Below are 24,031 nucleotides of genomic sequence, written 5' to 3'. Positions count from 1 at the left end.
ATTGCAGTCGCTAGTTGTTCCGTTTGCATGATGTTGAAAGACACCTGAAAATGGATTAACTCATTTTATTTTCCAAAAAAAAAAATAATGTCCGGTAAAGTTTCCTCAACTTCATCAACCAGGTGCGTTGACACCTGGATATTACTCCACAAATTAAGCATTCTTTTAACAAAAATAATAAATGCAAAATAGAATTTTTTTTTTTTTAATAAAAAAGAGACCAAATTCAGATCCATTACATCAGCCCATCTCGTGCGGCCCGGAACCACTCGAATCGGTCCATCAGGCCCAGCTCGTTCGGTTTTGTCATTTTCAGTTCCTCAGAAATCGAACTCCACTCACCATCTCCATTCGTCATCTTCATCGCTATCTCAACCTCCATCTCAGTTCATCTGCGGTCGAGCCGTGTCCAGAGCTTCGAGTGCTGATTCCATCGCACACTCGCTCTGAGCAGAGGTACGATTACTTCAAAGGTCACGGTTTTTGTACACGTAAAGGAATTGCTACCGGAAATAAGGGCTGTGATTATTCGGAAATCGACGTTGAACGAGTCCTACTTGGATGATCTGGGCGTCCAATCTTTGTTGGTTGAGGTGTTCTGGAATAACTCGCGCCTGCAATTTGATACGCGAGTCCTTTCGCCGACACGCACTCCACCTGTTTGATAAATTGCCTGAACCGAAGTTTGGATAGCGCGGCCCCCGACTTTTGATTTGTTCCGAGTGTGTGTATATCGATGTATTTCATGTGATGGGAGTTTTTTTCATCGATAGTCAATTGTTGTCTTCCTCCTATCCTGTTATTGCTGGGGCTAAATTGAAGTGTGCCTTCGCTGTGTGTTTTGTGAATATTACTGCCATGTCCTGTCAAAATTGTACAAAATGTTTGCTTTCCTTTTGTAGATGGAGCATAACATTGCTGAAGAGCTCTATTCTGAGAGTTTGCGATTCTCACGACTAGAATTAAGTCCTAGTTCCGCTGCCCATAATGACCACCAACTTCTTGGTAAGAGGTGTTTGTAGCTGTTAGTCAGTTTTGGTATAAATATATGTTTGCATTACCTTTGTCAGTTAATTTCTAATTTCTTAAAAGTATCACGTCCCTTTGTAGGCCTTTTGTCTGGAGCAAGGCTTGAAAGATCGATTTTTAGAAGTATGAATCTTTATATGTTTTGCTTCAGGTAATGATGAGACTGATTTGTTGGACAAAGATGGATTGGCATGGGATGATTCGGATGAGGTATTCGGTGAATCATCTGACTTGGACAGAGAGTGGCAAAGGAGGCACGATCAATTTTACACAGTAATATGGAATTTTGAATTTGTAAGTTCTCGTGTTTCTTTTTCTTGGATGAGAATAATCTTCATCTGTCGAATGCTAGATCGGTTATCGTGATGGAGTAATAGCCGGAAAAGAGGCTTCTGCACAAGAGGGATTCAATATTGGTTTTAAGCAATCAGTGCCCATCGGATACAACTGGGGTCTTGTTAAAGGTGCCACCAGGTAAAAGAAAAGCGTTATGAAAATTGATGATGAGATGTTTTTAGATTGCATTGAGATTTGTTTTGACCAGCTACATTCTGGGACATTGATCATTGACGTGTGAAATTTTTGTCTTGACCATCTGCAACACCTATCAAGTGCATTTGCTTGCCTTCCTGATGAGTTGAAAGAGAGGCTAGTGGAAGATCAAGGACACAGGGACAAGTTTCAAGACTTGTATAAGTCTGTTAATTCTCTCTCTACACCAGATGCTCTCAAATTATTTAGTGATGAAATCATGTCTGACAAAACAACACAACAAAGTAGAGCGGCAGAAGCTAGTGGCCTTACTGCGGGTTCCCAGGTGCAAAGTTTGGAACCCAGTCGTTTGGGAAGTTATTTTGCAGAACTAAGATCACTTCTTATTGAGTGTCCTGCAATTGACGTTCGATTAGATATGTCTCCCTAGCTTGTTGGGGATAGCTTTCTCAGTGATGTGTTCTTTTTGTACCTTTACAAGGATTTATATTATAGGTAATTAGGAAATATTGTTTATATTACCAGCAACTACACTGTAAATTTTTGTTAGTTGGTGACCATTGACGGTCTACATGCCATTGTGCGAGAATTTTTGCTGTACGTTCTTTCCAAGAGACATGACTAGTTTGCAGAAGATAATACTTCGCAGGCTTTATTAATTGATATTAGGGTGGTATTCCGCCTGTGACTAGTAATGGATATTTCACAAACTTCTTCCATCTTGAAGAAGACTAAAGAAAGAAACTGCTCTACAGGCAACAGTAACAGTCCGCATGCCTGTGCAGAGGCTCGGTATTGATTCCCAGGTGATGAGAGCACCTCATGTAGAGCTGATCTTTCTGAGTTGCTTCTACGGTCGATGATGGGCTAAATCTGGTCATCGATTCCTAAAACATAATGTGACATTACCCTCTAAAAATCTTGTATGAAGTCAAATAGCTATGTATATATTCTCTTTTCATTGGGAGTATAGCTATCAATATGCAAATTTTCAACGTAGTGTTTTCTGTCAGCGACACTCAAGTCCTTGTCTGTTGTTCAGTACCGAGGTTTTTGTAACTGTAAGCGAATGCAAAACAACTGTCGGACCAATTTAGAGTATATCCATGACCTTGCGATGCATTTTTTCAGACAAATATCAACTAGAACAAGTCACGAGAGTTTGGAGCTAAGTGCCCCTACAACTGAGGCTACATGGATACCCATTCGAAAGATTTTTTTCTTTTTTTTTTTTCCTGGTCGAACAAAAGGAAACTCAAACTCCATATATTGCACTGGCAGTGCCTATGTAGTCATAAGCTTAACACTCAATAGTTTTTTTTTTTTTTGGCCACCTAGTAGACAGTCGGAGTTTGCCTGCCTTCGGAGCAGTTCAATGTTTGTCCCATGATCCTCTCCCCAAGCTGCCCGATCCAAATGTTAGAGCCGAACAAGTTATGCTCTGTCAAGCGTGCGGTGCCTGCCAAACTTCTCAATCTGCTTGAAATGCGCGCTGTTGCTTATAACCTGCGGCAGGATATTAGGGATAGAGATGAATTAGAAGGATATTTCTGGAAGTGGGAAACAAGTAGAGGGAACATTCGGAGGTTTTTACCTTGCTTTAGGGATCTTATTCAGTTGCAAGCTTGAATGGGCCTTGCATGAGGTGAGCTTGCTGAAGTGCTTTGGACATGGGTTTCATACTTTGAAGTTGGCATGACTTTCTCAAAAGCCTCGACCAGAAGTGCTACCTTTCTCTTCCTAGCAGGAGCTAGCTTTGTTACAGTTTGTCTGAGTGCATAGTCGATCATCCATTCCTCTGAATTTTTCCTGTCATCCGTCATCTGATGCCTCAAATCAACTCTTTCAGTGTCTGGTTCAGGAGGCAGTGGCAGAAAGTTCGGTTCTTTTGGCATAAAATCTCGTGAGTCCTCAGTTGGCTCACTGGATCTTTTACGTCTGATCGTGCCCTTCAAACAGATATCTATGGGTTCTTCGTCATGATTGCTCTTCAACCTGGTATATATCCTTGTCGACTTCGTCTTAGTGGAGCTGTCCTCTTCAAGGATTGAATCTGCTGAATCTGTCTCTGTAGTTTTCTGCCGTCCCATTTCGTCAGGTTCTCCACCAGAATATTCATCTTGGTAAGATCTTTTAGTTCTTGGATCTTCCTGCTCCTCAGAATCATCCACCGCAAGTGTTGGAGCGTCATCATCAGCTTTGCAGGAATGTCTGGATGATTGAGCAGGAATTAGGATTGTAGCCTCCGACTCAGATTCATTATTATCCCCTGTTTCTTTTGTTGTCTCTCCGACATCATTGTGAATGATTTCCTCGTCGAGGCTGCTACCCTTGGTGGTAAGATCCGTATGAACTTGTGCCTCCTCATCTTCTGTCAAACCTGGACAAGCATCAAACTCAGACGCTTCGGAAAGTTTGGTATTCTTCTGATCATATGGGGCATCCCCTATCATGTCCAAGCTGTCGGATCCATCGCTGACAGCATTCAAAAGAACATTGGCATTGGTATTGTCAGCACCAGGAATGTTTTCTTCTTCATCCTCCTTAAAGGATGACTTTACTTCCGCGATGACCTCCTCTATTGAAGACGGTCCACTTCCATTGAGGCTTTTCACTTCTTCAAATTCATCCTCTTTGGATGAATCATCGCTGTAGCTTAAGTAATCAAAGATGTGGCTGGGTTCAGAATCCTGTGGTGCCTCATCTGTGCCTTCTACTTCCATACCAAGGCTTGGCATTTGGACCTCAAAGCTTGCATGCTTTCCTTCCTTCAGTACTTGATCATCGGAAATGTCCTTCCAATTGCTGTCCATATTCTCACAAGCGACAGCATCTATCTTGTGCAAAGTAGGATCTTCTATTTCTGATATATACTCATAATCTGAACATGATAGATTATCCTCTTCTGTTGAGTAGGTCGCTTCTCCATCAAGCTCTGAATCAGTATATTCTCCTGCATCCCACTCCATATCCGAATCTTCTGAACAGGACTCCAGGAGTTCGACACTTTCTTCACATAAGCTCTCACCTTCCACCATTTTGTCACTCTCATCCATACGTCCTTCTAAGTTTTGCTTAAGATCATCTTCGCAACATGAGGATGCATCAGACAGTCTCTTATCACTGTGCTCATCACCTGCATATTCTTCTTTTTCTTTATCTGCACTCATACTAGAAATCACGGTTTCTTCATCTTTGCTTCCCCCCTCTAACTCAACCATTTCTTCCTTAATATCATCGACATTTCCAATGGAAGAAGAGTTCTCATCTTCATTTTTAGCATAAATTTCTACGAAAAATTCCAGTCCAATTTTTTCCTCCTCACTGGCAGCTTTACTATCGATACGCCCATCATTTGGGCTTAGAGGCACTACTTTTGCATTCTTTTGGGTCTTCATCAATCGCCTCCGTGCCGAAAGGAAGCACTTGAGAGGAGGCGATCGAGCATGGTGATGGCCATTGAGAGAGCAATAAGTGTAGGGACAGACCTTCATCGCTGAAGTTCCCTCTGCTTCGGTTCCACCAGGATTAAGCGTGAGGTATTCAGGAAACTTCGACTCCTTCAGAGTCGAAGAACAGGTAGCTTTCTGTGCATCCATGTCTGCACAGAGAACTACTTTGGAACACCTTTTGACTGATGACCTTGCAGGCTTAAAACTAGGGGTCTTTGTTAGAGTCCTAACTAGTTTCAAACTCGATGATCTTTTTAGGTTCTCTGGGGATGTATTACCAGAGGAAACAGGGGTTGGTTTTGAAGCACTAGAAGTCCTTCTATGCAGATTCTTACTATCAGAACCAGTTTTGGTTGTCTGCGAGGTTACCTGAGAGCACTCCTTTCTCGCAACTGAACAGCTGGTGGACTTCATATAGTTAGGCACAGCACCCTTTAACTTGACGGGAGACTGCTTCTGCGGAGTTGCTGCGGACATCTGAACGTCGCGGGGCGGCGGTCTTCCTGGTTGCGGGACTTCCTTCCTGAAGAGAGATGATCTCGAGCCGTCAAAGCTGGAGAGCTTCATCGATCTTGACCTCTTCATCTTCTTTTTCAGGTCAGTCCCTCTGGTTTTGCCATCATGGTTCTGATGAGAAGAGGGTCCGAGGGTTGCCGATAGCTTCTCGGACTTTATTTGATCAGCTTGGATTCCAAGCTTACTGGCAACCTTTCTTTGGACCATCTTTGAAGGAAAAGATAACCACCAGGACGGACAAACCAGGGGGAATAAGAAAACGAGAGTTCTTTGCTTTGGTACCAGGGAGGCGAAGCTTCGGATAACAAAGCCAAAGGCAAGTTTTCACATCGGAATCCCAGGAAACCAAACAAGGAAAATATTCCTTGTGGTTAAGCTTAGCGTCTTGAGGTGGGTTGGCCCTTATGTGTTCTTTCTGGGAGCAATGCTTGGTGGATTTGAATGGGGTTGAGATAGCAGCCTGATGCTGACATGCACTAACGTACAGTTGGGTCGCTATTGGGACCCTTTCAACAAGGGCATCTTTTGGATTCAATTGCTTTTGGCTATGTCCGTGTGCCCTGGGAAATCTGCAGAATGGCTCTCACTCTGTTTCTTAATTCTCAAGGTGGTGATCTTTCCGTAATGGTGGGGTTCACCTTACAGAGGCCCTAGACTATTCCATGTCCTCATAATTACGTGTTTGCCCCCCCAACTCCACAGAAAAAGACTGTAGAGAGCGGTTTGAACCCTGTGTCACGCATGAAATGGTTCTGGAGTACTCTTATGGTCCACTGGGTATTATAAAATGTTGCAATTAGGTACGAGTATGGTAGTTTGAAACCTTCATTTTCAGTAGGTACAGCCCACAGGGCTTATCATGCTGCGATCGCATCAGATGCTCTTTATTTCTTGAACGTCAGTTCAACCAACATAGATCCTTCTAAGCACGTAAAACCCATTGATCTTGACATCAGTCTTGAACGGGGGAAGGATGAAAATGCCTAGTCTTGATACTGTATATGCTTTAAAAAGACTGGCAAGGCTTCTCTCTTTTTGATTTGATGCGAATATTGTCACTGTTGACTGGGGAAGCCGGAGGCGGAAGCAACTGGGTGGGCGGCAATTTCCAAAAAGAAAAGTGGGGCGGGGGCGGTGGTGGTGGTGGTGGTCGGCGGTGGTGGGATCCACCGTGAGAAAAACTCCAAATCCAGACAGACGCTCCTCTTCCCTGCTCTCTGCGACCTGTTTTTTCAACTTTCATCCCCTCTAAAAGGCTGAGCAACAGCAAAGATTAAGAAAATTCAAGTTGACCCACGCTTCCTTTTTTCAATTTCAATTTCCCTTATCAAGAACGCTCGCCGGCCTGTGACCCCATCTTTCAAAACGATTTTTCGTTAGTTTAGGCCATTGACATTGAACATTTCGCTATCTCTTCTCAACGAACTTGTCCCATTTTTCTTCCCATCACATCTTGGACGCCGACCTTTCCAATCCCATCCTTTTACCGTTCAATTCGAGAATTCTTTGTGATTGATTTGAAAGTAGCTCCGTAAACTATACAGTATCTAGAAACGGTTCGTAAGAATCGGAATGACAATACATAATATTTCGAGTTTTTACAGGCAACTTTTGTTACTAGTTGATACAATCTTTAGTTATCGAAAAATAAAGAAAAATACGATCTTAAATTCAGCTTAGATGCAACGCTTCCCCCCTGAATCCGCTTCTCTTTCCTCCTATCATATTCAACAAAACAAGCTTTCTTCTCATTGGACATTCCTTGTCACTCGACGAAAGAGCAGAAAGAAACCATCTTCAGTGATGTAACGGACACGTATAGCAATGGGAATTTGTCAAATTCCTTGATTTCAAAATCGGGGGCTCATCGTATCCGTTCGTATACATGTCCCACGGAGTAGATTAGATATTGCTTATCTTCCTTTGCTTTTCCAGCCGACACTTGAAGCATCTCCCTCTGCCTTTCGGTGACGCTCTCGTGCTTTGAACGCCTTCCTTTGCCACACGCGTGTAATTTAAAAATGGGTTTCTTCAACTTTCTTTCCCACTGATATCAAAGGCTGGAGCTGATGGAAGCACCAGGCATGGTTAAGTTGTTGCTCAAGAACTTGTTAATTTTTCTTATTTTAACTGGAGAAGAGATTCTTATGCCCTGCTTAATCTTAATCCTGTCTTTTTTTTTTGGGGGGGAACCATATTCACTTTGGGAGCTTTATGGATGCTTATATCATTTCGCGGTCTTTTGGGTCGCGAATAGGAAATCGGGTTTGGGTTGATATGATTTCTCGGAAGACTGCACGACATCAATGAAGGGTTGATTTCCAAGGTTTTTCTTGATGATAAGATTAGGGAATGTCAAAGTAATTGCTAGAATAGACTTAACCAAATGTTGTCTGGTATTAGTACTATGATTATACGTTTGTGTTATACAGGCTATACGTGCTTACCTGCGTTACGTTGTCTTGCGGGGCTTGTATATCGGGCCTTCAGGTCGGCCGTTTTGTACATTCTGGGCTTTGCATAATCTTGTGTATGTCCACGTATGGCATACGCTTCATGTTTGATGTGCATATAAATACACATCCACGAGATAAAAGCACATCTCACCACCGAGGTGGTTGGCTTAATGGTGAAGGTCACCTGTCTTCCACACGTCCTGAGCGACCCTCTAAACGGATCGTGCTGCGTTGCCTAAACACAGCATACCTCGTTTAAAGAGACTTACTACCACTTGTTAAGATTTTGATGGGTTGCAATGATGAGCTTGCCAATTTTCAATACTTTCTACCAAAAAAGGTTATGTGGAGTAGTTATGACTCAAACTTTAAATTCCATACCCTTTAACTTATCAAAAGGAATGCTTTAAATTTGTTTTTGTTGTGACACTTGTCCACTCATGAATTAGGTTTGGTGCAGTTAAAAAATAAGGCCCTGCATGGTAATGTTCTTTTTCCTGTTTATGAACAAAAATTTTATTTTTTTGTTCTCGGGAATAAAAAAAAGAACAAACTTGTTCAAAATCTATTTTTTGTTCCCGAACAAAATTAGAACGGAAATGAGAAACAAAAAAAGTTATTTTTTGTTCCATAAACACTTTTGAAGAACATTTTTTTTTTTCTCTTCTCTTTTCTTCCTCTTTTCTTCTTCTTTTTCTTTGGCCGGTCGTCGGCCTCGGCCATGGCCGGTGACCAAGCTGCCGAGGGCCGGCGACGCCATCGAGGGTCGGCGACCTCGCCGGAGCATCGCGAGACCGGCGACGGGCCAAAAAGAAAAAAAAAGAAAAAAGAAAGGAAAAAGGAAAAATAAAATAAAAATATTAAAAAATTAAAAGAAACTAAAAAAGAATATAAATTTACCAAACGTGTTTCTGTTCATTTTTTATTCCCGGAACAAATTTACCAAATGCGTATTTTTGGTCAAAATTGTTCCCTAATGTAAGAAATAATTTTTTCTATTTCGTTTCCTAGAATAATTTTTGAACGAAACGTTACCAAACACGCCCTAAGATTTCTTTCTTTCTTTCCTTCTCTTTTTTTAATACAAATTTTTTATATTACAATTATTTGGAATAACTTTTGGCATGAAATTGTTTCATTTCCATTAAAAATTAAGTATATGTCATTTATTTTATTCCTTTTAGGGAAAAGATCACCAAAAACTTCAAACTTTACTCAAACAAATTTAGCTCAATTTTTATTTTGTGACATGAAAAACTCCCAACTTTACAAATTGCGACACATTTATCCAATCAAGGGCATTTTCGTCTTATTTTTTCTATTTTTTTTTCTTCTTCTCTCTTCCCTCCATCGGTCATGGCAGAGCTGGCAGAGGGAAGCCGGCATTTGGCGAGAGTCGCCCTCGCGATGTCGGCGAGGGTCGCCCGCCGATGTCGAGCGAGGGTCGCCCTCGCCTAGGCTGGCTAGGGCCCGACAATGATGAGGGCCACCCTCGCCTGTGTCGGGCGAGGGCGACCCTAGCTAGCTTTGGCAAGGGCGACCCTTGCCCTCCAACGGACGTCGGCTTCCCTTCGTCATGGCTCCGGAGGGAAGAGAGAAGAAGAAAAAAAAGAAAAAAATTTAAAAAGTAAAAAAAAAAAACCAAAATATATTATAATTTATGATAAATGTGTCATACTAATAGAAGTTCAGAGGTTTTTTGTATCACGAAAAAAAGTTTGGAGTAAATATGTCACGGTTGGCAAACTTCGGAGTTTTTCATGTCACAAAAAAAAAAAAAAAGTTCAAGGTAAATTTGTCACTTCGAGTAAAGTTTGGGATTTTTGGTGGTTTTTTCCATCCTTTTATTGTATAACTTCAGCTGATTTCCAATTTTCCATCCCAAGACAAATTCTGGGAGAGGGAACGGGGACTTTGCTTGCCCTCTTCCGTGGCTGAGCATGATATAGAGATGGCAAAGAGAGCCGGAGCCAAAACACTAATCACGACTACACTTAATATTACACGGGTGCTGATATTGCACGATAGTTGACCCTTTATTACAGAAGTCATTGCAGGTCAAAACAAAGATCAGGAAATGTGCGAATGGTAAAGGAAAACAATTCGAATTCATCTTCAACAAGTGGGGCAGAAGCAAAGGCCTCATAAATACCCTTAGCCATGCTAAGATCCAGTGCACCCTGTTGGTCCTTGATCCATACCTGATGAAACAACCCACCAAGATCCAAGTAACAACAATTGAGGCAGGATGCAGCATGGTATGCACAGTGCATAAGTCCCAAATTGATCATCTGAAGACTCGGAGAGTGTGATTCGAACATGTGAAACCCCCATCTACCATGAGATTAAGCCCGCTCACGTACCTCGCGTCATCACTGGCCAGAAAGAGGACCGCGTTCGCCACATCGCCTGTTGTCAGCTCGACTCCCTCCAAGTTGGCATTCCTAGCGACGAAGGAGCGAAAGCCCACCATGGCATCTTCAGTTCGCTCCTCCTCGGGCAAATGAGCCACTGCCAGGCCTGTCGCAACTGCATAGGGAGAGACGCAGTTCACGCGTATCCCATGCTTTCCCAGCTCGGCCGCGACATTTTGGGTCAGCCCCACAACGGCATGCTTGGACCCGGTGTACGCATGTGGGCCCAAGCCCCCTATGACACTACAAACACTGCTTATAGAAATTATGACACCGCTCTTCTGCGGGATCATAATACGGGCGGCATGCTTCATTCCGATGAAAACCCCTTTCACATTTAAATCGAACACCTTCTCGAAATCAGACAATTCTACATTACGGATGTCTGAACATGGCGGGCCAGATGTCCCAGCATTGTTGACCATCACATCGAGCGTACCGAATTTACTGACTGTTCCATCGACTGCACGGCGAACATCATCTTCAAGGGTGACATCACAGTGCACATAGGAAACACTATGTTCCCCACCAAGAGATTCCAGGACCTGATGACCCAGGTTATCTTGCACGTCGGCGATACAAACCTTCGCACCATGCTTGTGGAATAGGCGCACAATGCTCTCTCCAATTCCAGTTGCTCCACCGGTGACCAAGGCAACCTTCCCATGTAATCTGAGAATGTAAAGGCATCAGTAGTGAAGCAAAACAGTGTGGACTCCTGTTCAGTTAAGGGGACCAAGGAAACAGAGTTGCAAAATGAGAGAAAGAACCTTTCAAAGGACAGCTAAACATCAGAAAAGGAGAATAGGTTTCCCATCTACATGAATCCCAAACGAGCAATAGGATTCAACTACATGAATTATAAATGAGAGACGGTTGCCTTTAAGGACTTTAAGGCAAGAAAGAAACTTCTTGCCTCGATAGAGGAAACAATATCATCTCTTTTCTACTGTTACTGGAAGATACAATCCGGCCTCGACTCTTGACTTTTGGCAATAGTAGCATGAACATGATATGTTTATTGACCTTGCAGAGAAAATCGCGACCAATTGATTAACTGTTCAACACATGGCAAATGTAAATTTATGGAGTGGATGTGCAACGCTTTACTCCTACATGACATCTTAGCACCCAGAACGGAAGGCGGAAAGTAGGAAATGTGGGTAGGTACGGGAGAACTGCGCAGTAGACCATCCACCGATTGAATCCACGGTTGGGTACAAACACATCAGTAGTACTCATCTGCTTGGCAAGGCTGACATGCTCAGAACAACTGAATTACATCGTTTCTTTCTTTTTAACAACAGAAGCTGATTCATAAGGCATTCTAAGCAGTCAATAGCTACACTGGTAGATAGTAGTTTTCCGATAACGAGGGCCGAAGCAGCTCTCTTTGATGACCTATTATGGGGGCATGACATGTTTAGCGCACACCATTACAGTTAAAACAGCAAGAAATCGGGACAAAAATTTCACTGTCATAAGACAGAATGCCAATACACGACATTAGCAACTTCACTCCTACCACTAGTTCTAGTCAACGACTACAAAAGCAGACTGATCGCCGCAGTGGCTCCAGCTACTGATGAAGCGAAGTCCAGACAGGATCTCGGCCGATACAAATCAAATGTTTAAAAAAGAAAAAGAAAAAAAGGAAACCCAGATAGAACATCGAGCTACCCATGAACCAGAACGTAAGGTTGGGCTTGGAATAAAAGGAAAAGATACATCCTCAAGACGGTAAGAAGATGCAGATCAAAAGCCCACAAGCCACGGGATTGCTATTAAAGGCAAAACAGCCGTACCCATTTATGAGAAAACGATATTCGGTGAGAAAAAACCCACGTAAAAAGACCGAGAGATTTCACAAAAAGGGATCTTGATTCTTGCCTCGAGAGCAGAAAGTCAAACAGACCCAAAACGAGAAATTCCCATTCCCGGAGAGAGAGAGAGATTGCGGGAGGAGTAGCTTCATCCGAATTACCTTTGGCAGGAAAGCGAAGAGCGGCCAGAGTCGGAGATGGACATGGTTGTGAGCTTCTTTTCTTCGATCTGTTCTCGGTTCGCGTTTGACGGGAGTGAGACCGAGCGAGAAGAGCCGCTGCCAGTCACTCTTTTAATGGCTGTCAATTTACTTGAAATAGCTGTTCGACACGCAATACGGTCCGCACCCCTACGAGTATATTCTCTCTCTCTCTCTCCCTTGCCGTTTACATCATCGTTCATTCCTTCGATAGATGACACTGACCAATTCATTGGTCATCATTGAAGTCCACTTCCTCAGTGTAATAAAGGTTGGAATAATGACACGTATGCAGTCCCTAAATTTTGACCTGTTGTGAACATGATATATAAAATTCAACTCAATGTAAGTATCGTTTTTTTTTTAAATTCATTCAAAGTGATTCGTGAAATTTTAATACATATTCAATTTAATCCTTAAACTCTATAAAAATGTCTAATATTGTTCTTAAAATTTGAATTAATGAAATGTTAAAATTGAACATTTTCGTATATTTTAAGGACTAATTGAAAGACCATATCAAATAAATTGAGATGTTTATTGACCATATTACTTACTGGGCCAAAATTCATTAATTATTTATGTCATTTTCTCATAAAAGTTTAAGCTTTTCACTTAATAACTCATGTTCTGAAGTTTTTTTTGTCACTTTTCCTACCCGTATTAAGAGATTTGTAATTCGTTGTAAGCAATACATAAGAAAACTATGTATTTCTTTCCTTTTAGCCATAATTAGTGTTCGGATTAGTTTTTCCCACAACTCGACTAATCAACGAGTACAGCTATAATTTGATGTTAAAAGTCAATTAATATGATTAAAAATATATGGTATACAAGGAAATTTTTCATTCCCGCCATAAAATAGTCAAAATTTAATGGAATAATTGAAGTATATATGTAGTGAAGCCATTTTTTTTTTTTTGTAAGTTGAGATTGTGCTTTTCGAATTTTACAAAGCCTCTGATCATTTACTGAAATTTCTTCCCCTGGCAATTTTTTTCCCGGATTAAAAAGAATAACTATTAATAAGAGAAATGAAAAAAAAACAAAACAAAAAAAAATCACTTGAAACCACTAACCAGTGGCATTGACGTAAAAACCACCGACTCCGAGGGCCAAAACCGTCCTCAGGATCCAAGAACTCCTCTTCGCCGCCTTCGAGACAAGGCGGAGGGCTCGGCCTCTCCACCACCATAAACCCTCGCTCTTCTTCTTCTTCTTCTTCTCTCTCTTCTCTCCGGCGAAAAATGACGAAGGTGTACGGCACCGGCACCTACGACTTCAAGCGCCATCGGGTCGCCGAGTACCCGGTTGAGCCGCCCCTCCAGCTCGCCGACAAGCCGGCCGACTCCAAGCCCGGCTCCTCCCTCCCCGCCTCCATCACCCTCTCGGAGATCCAGCGCGACCGCCTCACCCAGATCGCCGCCGCCAACTGGCTCGTCTCCTCCGGCGGCGGCGAGGCGGGGGGCGGTGAGGCGGAGGGCGGGGGCGGGAGGCCCTTCGACCTGGAGCTGGTCAAGGACATCTACGAGACGGAGCTGGTGGTGAAGGGCGGGCGGAAGCCGGTGCCCTTGCAGCGGGTCATGATCCTCGAGGTGAGCCAGTACCTGGAGAACTACCTGTGGCCGAATTTCGACCCGCGGGCCGCGACGTTCGAGCATGTCATGTCGATGATTCTCATGGTCAATGAGAAGGTGAGTTGCGAGGAGCTTGCTGGAGCTTTAGAGGTTTTGCTTATTTGAGGATTGTGATTTAGTTTACTTAGTTTTCGAGTAGTTGCAACATAATGTGTGGCATCGAGTAAGTTTTTTCTGCATCCGCGAGCTGGTAGGATAAGAAGGTGACATTGATGAAGAGATTGGTTCTTGCATTCTCATAGTTAGGTTTTTCCGTTTGCAATGAGAGATTCAATAATTGGTCTGGTTAATCTGAGGCAACGAGGAAGAGCGACAACTTTTGATTATAGGTTTTTCTGTTTAGAACGTCTATTTGTGAATTGGGAAAGTGGAATTGATAAACAATGGCAATATGACTTCGAGCCTTTTCTCTTTGTTTGTCTGAATTCCAAGTCAATAAGCTGATCAAGGTAACTTCTTTGGACAATGGCTAGGAATGTGATGAGGCAGCAAGGATGGTTTTCTTTGCTATGTGCACTGCCCTCATTATATAGGAAAATTATACTTTGTTCGAAGAAATTGTGCCTTTGAACTTGAATAAATTCATGCATATATGACTCCTGCAGTTTCGAGAGAATGTGGCAGCTTGGACATGCTTTTATGACCGGAAGGATCAGTTCAAGGGATTTCTTGACAGGGTTCTCCGTCTTAAGGAGGTTTGTATCCTTCTATTCATTCGTAACGTGTAATTAACCTTTTTCTTCACTAAGGGGATTTTGGCCCTGCTACCAGTAATATGCAAAGGGACTCCACTGTATGTTTCATAATGTAATTTAGGAAAATTGGCTGGTATTCTGTGTTTAATCATTTTCTTGCTTTGTTGCTGCTGCCTCATATGCCTATTTTTCTTTTTCTTTTCCAGGGAAGGGACTTAAGTATTCCTGAGAAAACTAATTACTTGGTTTTCATGATTAATGCTTTTCAGGTATGTTACATTTCTCATGGATGTTTGAATTGCTGGCATTAGGGCATAATTTCGTACTTCATTTAGTACGGAATTTCGTTGTATTGCCCTTAATCCTTCTTTTAGTGAGCTGCGCGATTAGAACTACCCTTATTACTTGCCATATTTTCTGGTTGACCTGCTATTTCACCTGGCAGAGTTTGGAAGATGAAATGGTCAGTGAGACCGTTTTGAGATTAGCAAGTCTGCAATCTTGGCACAGTTTGTCGTTTGGTCGTTTCCAGGTAATATTGGCTATGCTCCATGTGAATCTTTAATAATTATGTTATGTACTTACAAGTGCTATTCCCGTTGGGGATAAGTGAGGCTGTGTGTGAAATTATGATGGGCATCTTAAGAAGCTTACACATGGTTTTCTTACAATTGTAGATGGAGCTTTGCCTCAACCCTGATTTGATTAAAAAATGGAAAAGGATGATAAAGAGAGAGAGCAAGGATGCCGCGAAACGTGGTGAGCAGTTTGATCCCTCTTCTAAGTTGGAGTCAAACTTCTTGAGGAATCTCATGGAGGAGTTTTTGGAGGTACTGTCTGTGAAGTAATAGAGCTTATATACCTATAGCTAATTTTAGCTGGATACCTTGCCTTTTGCTCCACAATGAAAATAATGTACATATATTATATCCTGTTTGGTAATTCTAGGTACTTGACTTCAAGGTTTTCCCCCAACCAGATGATGACAATGGGAATGATGGAACAATTGGTGCCTACAGTCTTGGACGAGTTGATGATGCTTCCGTCCTATATTGCGAGAGGTTTATAGAATTCCTCATCGATCTTCTGAGCCAGCTGCCAACAAGAAGGTATTGGGTCTTTTTCTACTTCGTCCGCTTCATCAAAGTCTGCTGCCAGATTGATAAGTGGTTTCTTTTGTCACCTGCCTAGGTTGTTTTATAGAAAGCTTTTTATATCACAATGCAAAGAATTAAGTTTGATAGTTGTAAAAGAACTTAACATGAGGATGGTGCTTGAAAATTATTAAAATATCAGTTCAAGGGCTTTCTTCTCTCTTATCGTTGGCTCTTTAAGGTGGTTGCATAGGGTTCTTCTGAAATATTCAGCTGAATCATGTTGTTAGCCTTGTGCTGACAGCACTATGCTACTACTACCACTATGCTTCGGCATTCCTCACCCTTCTTTTCATTTTGGATGAGCAGGTACCTGAGGCCTCTTGTGGCAGATGTGGCCATTGTCGCCAAATGCCATTTAAGTGCTCTGTATAGACATGAAAAGGGAAAGCTCTTTGCACAACTTGTTGACTTACTACAGTTCTATGAAGGCTTTGAAATTAATGACCATGTGGGCACACAATTGACAGATGATGAGGTGGTTCAGTCTCATTATGAACGCCTTCAGTCTTTCCAGCTACTAGCTTTTAAGAAGGTCCCCAAGGTTTGTTATGGCCACAGTTTTATGTAAAATGCTGCTTCATTCATGGATCCTGAGAAAGATGGATATTCATCTCCTTTCCTTTCTTTTAATCTTCTCTTTCATCAACTAACTTTTTCTGATTCTTTGTTGTTCCTGTAGCTGCGTGAACTTGCATTGGCTAACATCGGTGCAATTCACAAGAGAAATGATCTCACAAAGAAATTATCTGTACTTACCAAAGATGAGTTAAGGGACTTAGTCTGCCACAAGGTTTGTCAGTATTACATGTTAACCTTATTGCTCTCTTTCTTGTTTTGGCTATGTCTTTGACTTTACCCTGTACTGATTTTTTCTGTCATCTAGTGATCAACTTTACTGGGCATCTGGTGTGGTTCATACTACTTGTCCTTAGTTGCATCAGATTCACTTCTTTTTCTCAAAGATGAATTGTTGACTGCTGACAACGCCTGAGCTATGCAGTCCTTAGGCTACATATTGTATGTTACTTTATCTGAGGGCTAAGTTTTAGAATAACACACATAAGCGGAATCGAGCGAATAATAACGCAGCACTTACGTAGTTGTATGTGTATTGGCCATTCCAGAAAACATTTTTATGTTAAATTGATGATGATCCCAGTTCCATGAAGTATGCTGTGATAGAGTGCATCTGTAAATTAGGTGAAGCTAATAAAGATAATTAATTGGCATACGAAGAAGAAAGTGTTTTATGAAATATATATGTGATGTATCTGAAGTGCTTTTATAACCTTTGTCTAAGCATGTGTATGAGTATCGGAGTATGAGTTCTTGCAGGAATTCAGGAAAAAAAAAAGGCATATAAGAAAGATTTTAGAAGTTGACACGATTTAAATTGTAAAACTTCTGGTTATGTGCTATGATTTTTATTTTATTTTTTCAAAAAAATGCAGCTTGATCACCAAAAATATTTCATGTTTAAGGAGCTTTATGGAGGTTTTATTTTATGTGGTAAATGGGTTCATCCTTAGGAAAGAAGTGATAGAAATAACAAATAAATAGGTCTGAACAGTCATTATACAGAGGGTCCGGGGCGCTTCTTCATCACAGGCATTGTGCAACTGTTGAAAACATTGAGACCTGAGGCTTATTTTAATTCTTATAATTAGCTGAATCTTCCAATGTTAAATGCTTATAGCCATGTCATCGTTTTCACTTTGTTTTGGGTGTACTTGTACTTTTCTTGGACTTTTTTTTTTTGGTAAGGTACTTTTCTTGGACTTGATACACATATAGAACATTAAAAAAAAAAAAATTCACATGCCTATCTTACAGCAATTTTTATCTCTTTTCTGGTTGGGATATTTGGCCATGTGATCATAGACATATCTTCCTCCTTGGGGTATTTATACTGGGAAACCATGCTCTGATCCTGTGCCTTTTTTATATGCAGCTTAAGCTGGTCTCTAAGGAAGATCCCTGGTCAGATAGGGTGGATTTTCTTGTTGAAGTCATGGTATCCTACTTTGGAAAACAACAGTCTCAGAAAGAAGCTATAAATGCGCTGCCACTCTACCCTAATGAGCAGATCATGTGGGATGAAAGTCTTGTACCTAGTATAAATTACTCAGGGGAAGGTTGTCTGGCTCTTCCCAAACTCAATTTACAGTTCCTGACACTCCATGACTATCTTCTAAGAAATTTTAATCTCTTTCGTCTTGAGTCCACATATGAGATTCGCGAGGATATTCAGGAGGCTGTGCCTCACCTCCTTGCATACATCAATAATGAAGGAGAAACTGCATTCCGTGGTTGGTCAAGGATGGCTGTGCCAATCAAAGAATTTAAGATGACAGAGGTAAAGCAGCCGAATATTGGCGAGGTTAAGCCTGCGTCTGTGACAGCGGCAGTAACTTTTAGCATTTCCAGTTATAGAGCTCAAGTAAGATCAGAGTGGAATGCCCTCAAAGAGCATGATGTCCTATTTTTGCTCTCCATCCGCCCCTCATTTGAGCCTCTTAGTGCAGAGGAAGCGTCAAAGGCTAGTGTGCCACAGAGGCTTGGCCTTCAGTATGTGAGGGGATGTGAAATTATTGAGATCCGTGATGAAGACGGAACTCTTATGAATGATTTTACAGGAAGAATCAAACGGGATGAGTGGAAGCCCCCAAAGGGTGAATTGAGGACTGTTACTGTTGCTCTGGATGCAGCGCAGTACCATATGGATGTCACTGATATTGCAGAGAAAGGTTCAGAGGATGTTTATGGCACGTTTAATATATTGATGAGGAGAAAACCCAAGGAAAACAACTTCAAGGCAATATTGGAATCAATAAGGGACCTTATGAATGAATATTGCATTGTTCCTGAGTGGTTGCACAACATATTTCTGGGCTATGGGAATCCTTCTGCAGCACAGTGGACTAATATGCCTGATCTTCTTGATGTTGTAGATTTTAAGGATACTTTCCTGGATGCAAACCATTTAAAAGAGAGTTTCTCGGAATATGAGGTCAGTTATCAAGATGATCTTTTCTTCTTGTTTTGGTGAAACATTTTCAAATGTCATCTAGTAACAGTTTTTTTCCAATCCTGGCTTTAGGTGTCCTTTGTAAATCCAGATGGCTCGGAAAACTCCCTACCAAAACCCCCTTTTCGCATAAGACTTCCAAGGACTTTGAAATCCAATACCCATGCTCTTCCAGGGAACAGGAAATCTGATACTTCAATGGATGATGTTAATGTGGCAGATGCTGGTTCTGAAAAGGAAAATCTCATTGTTGAAGCTTATATCCCCCCTGATCCAGGTCCTTATCCCCAAGATCAGCCAAAGCAAAATTCTGTTAGATTCACACCTACACAGGTAGTGAATTTTTTTTCTTACCCCAGATTAGGAGGTCCAAAAGTCAGAGGAATGTTATGCTGATTGATTCATGTCTTACTGTTTTAGGTTGGGGCAATTATCTCAGGCATCCAACCAGGACTGACGATGGTTGTTGGTCCACCTGGTACTGGAAAGACTGATACAGCAGTGCAGATATTGAATGTTCTTTATCACAATTGTCCTTCTCAGAGAACATTGATAATCACTCATTCAAATCAGGCTCTTAATGACCTATTTGAGAAGATTATGGAGGTAAGCTTTCACAACCATATCAAGATGGAAAGAGTCTTCTATGGACCGAGTACATGCACTGCTTCCATTTTAACAGTTAAATTTTGTGGGCGCACGCTTCACACGATGGGGCTTACTATTGAGTGGTGCAATTAGACCTAAGGTGCATGCACCCAGCCTATGCAATCACATCTCATCAAAATTGGAGATCCCTATCCTCGGTGTCTATTGCTGCTTGTCGCACTTTCATTTAATTTGTGCTTTTGGATATTTGCAACTTTGATCTCAGTGAAGTTTTAAATTGACTTCTATAGTCGAAATATAAATTGATTTCAATTGACATCCTTGTTGATTACAGAGGGATGTGCCTGCACGCTATCTTCTTCGGCTAGGTCAAGGAGAACAAGAACTGGCAACTGATCTGGACTTCAGCAGGCAAGGTCGTGTCAATGCGATGCTTGTTCGGCGATTAGAATTGCTTAGTGAAGTGGAAAGGCTTGCAAGATCTCTTGGACTGCCTGAGGATGTGGGTTACACTTGTGAAACAGCTGGTTACTTTTGGTTGCTCCATGTATATTCACGTTGGGAGCAATTTCTTGCTGCATGTGCTGATAATGAAGATAAACCATCATTTGTTCGAGATCGCTTCCCCTTTAAGGAGTTCTTCTCTGACACTCCTCAGCCTGTTTTTACTGGTCAGTCATTTGAAAAGGACATGCGAGCTGCGAAAGGGTGCTTTTGCCATCTTAAAACCATGTTTCAGGAGCTTGAAGAGTGTAGGGCATTTGAATTGCTCAAGTCAACAGCTGATCGAGCAAATTACCTGATGACCAAGCAGGCAAAGATTGTAGCAATGACTTGCACTCATGCGGCCCTTAAAAGGAAAGATTTTCTTCAATTAGGTTTCAAGTATGACAACTTATTGATGGAAGAAAGTGCCCAAATACTAGAAATTGAGACTTTCATCCCAATGTTGCTTCAGAGGCAGGAAGATGGTTATGCACGCCTTAAACGCTGTATATTGATTGGTGATCACCATCAGTTGCCTCCAGTTGTAAAGAATATGGCTTTCCAGAAGTATAGCCACATGGATCAGAGCCTCTTCACTAGGTTTGTTCGTCTGGGGATACCCTACATTGAGCTTAATGCGCAGGGTAGAGCCCGGCCAAGTATTGCCAAGCTTTATAACTGGAGGTACCGTGATTTGGGAGATCTTCCTTTCCTAAAGGAGGCTGCCATCTTCCACAAAGCAAATGCTGGGTTCACTTATGATTATCAATTAATTGATGTGCCTGATTACCATGGGAGAGGTGAGAGTGCCCCTTCGCCATGGTTCTATCAAAATGAAGGAGAGGCTGAATATGTAGTTAGTGTCTATATGTACATGCGCTTACTGGGGTACCCAGCAAATAAGATTTCCATCTTGACAACTTACAATGGCCAGAAACTTTTGATCCGTGATGTTATCAACAGACGATGTGTTCCTTATGACTTCATCGGTCCTCCCAGCAAGGTAAGCCATGACTGGCTGTGACTTCTGTGATGGTTTATTTACATGTTTCAATGAATTAATTGAAATTGTTAAGTTTGGTCCTTGATACTAGATTTTCTTTTAGTGACAAAAAAACTTGCTTGATGGTTTCATGTGATGATTTCTTTTTAGTTAGATTCATGGAATGCTGTTACAATTTTGCAGTGGACCGCACCTTTTTTCTGTCAGATTTGCTTGTATAATAACAAATTTGATGAACGTATCTGTGAAAAGATTGTTTGCTATGCCGAACTGTTGTGAGTGGCAATACTCTGGAAAGGGATGTTCAGTGATATTTGTCCTCCATGTTTCACTCCGTTGTTCTTTCCTGTCATATGCGTCGAAATCTCAATTAGTGAAAGAGTATATTTACAGAAGTTTGGGATGAGTTGGTAAACTTGGGTTAAAAGCATGAAATATACTTTCCTCATCTAGTTATTCAAAGTACCTTGCAGGATTGATCAATGAATGTGATGCAAAGGCAACAGTATTTAGAATTCTCTTCTATTCCTCTGTCCAGTTATAAATAAATCCCTGAAATGATAATTCACCATTCTCTCGCGCTTTCAACAGGTCACTACAGTTGATAAGTTCCAGGGTCAGCAAAATGATTTCATCTTGCTGTCTCTTGTGCGTACCCGCTTTGTTGGACACCTTCGTGATGTTAGACGATTAATTGTCGCCATGTCTCGCGCCCGACTTGGGTTGTATGTTTTTTGTCGCCGCTCCTTGTTTGAGCAATGCTATGAGCTACAGCCAACATTCCGGCTACTACTTCAAAGGCCTGATCATCTTGCTCTAAATCTCTATGAGGATACATCATATACTGATCGGCACGTTGGAGACACAAGAGATAGGTATCTAGTCAGTGGTGTTGAGGAGATGAGCAGGATTGTCATGGATAAGATATATCGGATTTATCAGGTATTTATCTCTTCCTTCACAACATTGCAATTGAGCAATTAAAGTACGGGCATTTTTTGGCGCCTTAATACTGAAGACGTTGAGTTCTTTAAGTCGCTGCCATGGAGCATTTTGTGGCTATAGATATCTGTTTGTATTTTTCTTTATGATTATGTAGGAGCACCCTTAATCTAAATTTTAATTGTGGGATGAGAGAACTGGTGCTACCAAATGACATTTCTATAATTTATTGGAGAGCTCCTGAGATTTAAGTATTATAGTTTTGGGAAATATAAACTAATGCAAGCCGTGGCACTTCGATTAATGGCGAGACTAAATTGGTGAATAGCATTAGACAATGACTGTCGAGAAAATCTAGTTGGAAAATTGAAGCAAGCTCGAAATCAACTATTGCTTCTTGCTTTAGTTTTCATTCCAATAGGAGATTTGCAGAACTTAGTTTTAGGATTTTCTGTTTCTCATGAGCTGGTTCTCAGTTTATTTTTATCGCAGAGAAGCTAAACATGATCTCCACTTTCCCATGTTCCGTGTGCAGGTGAGGAACCCCCAATGGGATCAATATATGGCCCATTCTGAACAAGCAGCTGGTGCCGTGAGTGACAATGGAGCTCCTAATGACCATATGATTTCAACATCATCACAGGAAACTGAGAATGCTAGCACGCCTGTGCCTCCGAGCAACACATCCGGAAATATTCTCACCAATAATGAAGAGGATAGTGCAGCAGTCCATGATCCTGTTAATGAGAAAGATGGAGAATTATCTCTACAGAGTCAACAGAAAGGGGAAACTGAGCCGGAAGTCCATAAATCTGATGGAAATGGAGACATGCTAGAGAGCTCGAATGATGAGACAAAGATGCAGGAGTAGTCTGTTGTATGAATCCATTTATGGTTGAAGATCCGCTGCCCCTTTTATCCGGCAGTGTCAAGGAGCAGTTCCCGGAGAGTTGGAATGATACGGTTGACCCTCTTTCTCATAGTCGGCTCCACTTGTAGACGAGATGAGCAGTTTCTCGAGAACACCATCAAATAGTTAAATATGTAATGTCCTCTGTTCCCAAGGGAGCACGTGGCGATTTTGAAATACCGTACTGGAAGAGATTGTGAAGTGCATCCTCAGGGTCCAGGGTAGAAATTGTAGCATAGTTTCTGCTGTACAGCACCTAATTATCGATCTTGGTAATATTAGATGCAGCCAATCTTTGAGCTTTGACAATGTTGTTTCTTTTGATTTCTGCTTCTCCATGGCTTGGTTTCCGAAGTTTCGCCAATAATCATCTGAAGAAATTCGATTTTTTCTTCCTTCGGTTTTTTTTGTCATTGTGGAAGATATTCTTCTTCGGTCGTGCATCTTCGGTTTCCCTTGGAACTGCCAACTGCATGAACCGAGTTGAAGGGCAAAATGACGCAGTTTTATGAGCTGGGATCCAGCATGATGTTGGGTTGTAAATTGACGTAGGCGAATCTTGGCGAGTTGATAAATTGATGAAATCTGGTCAGTTTCATTGAGATATATATTCATGTTCATGGAGTATTATTGAAAGAGGGCGAGATTAATGTATGCGATGGAGCCTAATCGTATGCTTCTCAAGTTTGGAGTAACTTGCTTCCACTTTACTTTTCCATTTATCTATTTATCACGAAAGAGGAAGTGGGCTACTATCAGTTCCAGACTATAAATAAACTACAACTCCATCTTCACAGATCAAGCAAACACGCGAGCTGAAATCAGGAGCCTAAGCAGCACCAATGCATGGCCGTCTTTGAATTAACAACTATCCACATTCGTGAATCTAAGAACATCGAATTCTTCTGGCACATAAACCCACATTCTTATGTCAAACCACCCTTGACTCTCTGGTCATTATACACGAAGTGAACTGGGGTTGTCTTGCCAACCCACGCTTACCCACCATGGGAATCACAGATAAGCAGTTATCATTTCCGGATCAATATCTAACATCTTCACTATTGCCTCTTTATCACCATCTCGGCCATGTACATCGAACTCGTCCACTAATGAAGTAGTGGGTAATCCTTGTTGCATTTTAGGTTCAGCTATCTCTTTCAAAATTGATAATGTATATAT

The 24,031-nt window shown here is 41.6% G+C and overlaps 4 protein-coding genes across 4 annotated transcripts; 2 read left to right on the top strand and 2 right to left on the bottom strand.

Annotated features, from left to right (window-relative positions):
• The first annotated feature begins 325 nt into the window (after positions 1 to 325).
• LOC104454561 lies at positions 326 to 2,184 on the top strand. The gene is made up of 5 exons (XM_010069457.3): positions 326 to 456; positions 903 to 1,005; positions 1,181 to 1,302; positions 1,382 to 1,503; positions 1,642 to 2,184. The coding sequence occupies exons 2-5, from the start codon at positions 903 to 905 to the stop codon at positions 1,949 to 1,951; spliced, it is 657 nt and encodes a 218-aa protein (XP_010067759.2). The 5' UTR covers positions 326 to 456; the 3' UTR covers positions 1,952 to 2,184.
• Positions 2,185 to 2,622: 438 nt separating this feature from the next.
• Positions 2,623 to 6,052, bottom strand: LOC104454560 (calmodulin binding protein PICBP). Its single transcript, XM_010069456.3, has 2 exons — positions 3,116 to 6,052; positions 2,623 to 3,027 (listed from the first exon to the last, which is right to left on the bottom strand). The coding sequence occupies exon 1, from the start codon at positions 5,694 to 5,696 to the stop codon at positions 3,135 to 3,137; it is 2,562 nt and encodes an 853-aa protein (XP_010067758.2). The 5' UTR covers positions 5,697 to 6,052; the 3' UTR covers positions 2,623 to 3,027; positions 3,116 to 3,134.
• A 3,860-nt stretch (positions 6,053 to 9,912) lies between these two features.
• Positions 9,913 to 12,551, bottom strand: LOC104454559 (xanthoxin dehydrogenase). Its single transcript, XM_010069454.3, has 2 exons — positions 12,344 to 12,551; positions 9,913 to 11,031 (listed from the first exon to the last, which is right to left on the bottom strand). The coding sequence occupies exons 1-2, from the start codon at positions 12,385 to 12,387 to the stop codon at positions 10,233 to 10,235; spliced, it is 843 nt and encodes a 280-aa protein (XP_010067756.1). The 5' UTR covers positions 12,388 to 12,551; the 3' UTR covers positions 9,913 to 10,232.
• A 1,009-nt stretch (positions 12,552 to 13,560) lies between these two features.
• LOC104454558 (RNA helicase aquarius) lies at positions 13,561 to 23,244 on the top strand. Its single transcript, XM_010069453.3, has 14 exons — positions 13,561 to 14,076; positions 14,625 to 14,714; positions 14,921 to 14,983; positions 15,160 to 15,246; positions 15,392 to 15,544; positions 15,663 to 15,823; positions 16,178 to 16,412; positions 16,551 to 16,661; positions 17,823 to 18,881; positions 18,972 to 19,232; positions 19,320 to 19,505; positions 19,843 to 20,997; positions 21,589 to 21,939; positions 22,475 to 23,244. Exons 1-14 carry the CDS (start codon positions 13,630 to 13,632, stop codon positions 22,808 to 22,810), a joined length of 4,695 nt encoding a protein of 1,564 aa, XP_010067755.2. The 5' UTR covers positions 13,561 to 13,629; the 3' UTR covers positions 22,811 to 23,244.
• Positions 23,245 to 24,031: the final 787 nt, after the last annotated feature.

Source organism: Eucalyptus grandis, chromosome 7, assembly GCF_016545825.1.
Source record: "Eucalyptus grandis isolate ANBG69807.140 chromosome 7, ASM1654582v1, whole genome shotgun sequence".
Classification (NCBI taxonomy): domain Eukaryota; kingdom Viridiplantae; phylum Streptophyta; class Magnoliopsida; order Myrtales; family Myrtaceae; genus Eucalyptus; species Eucalyptus grandis.
The sequence above is the reverse complement of the archived record's forward strand: the minus strand, read 5'-3'. Positions and strand labels throughout refer to the sequence as shown.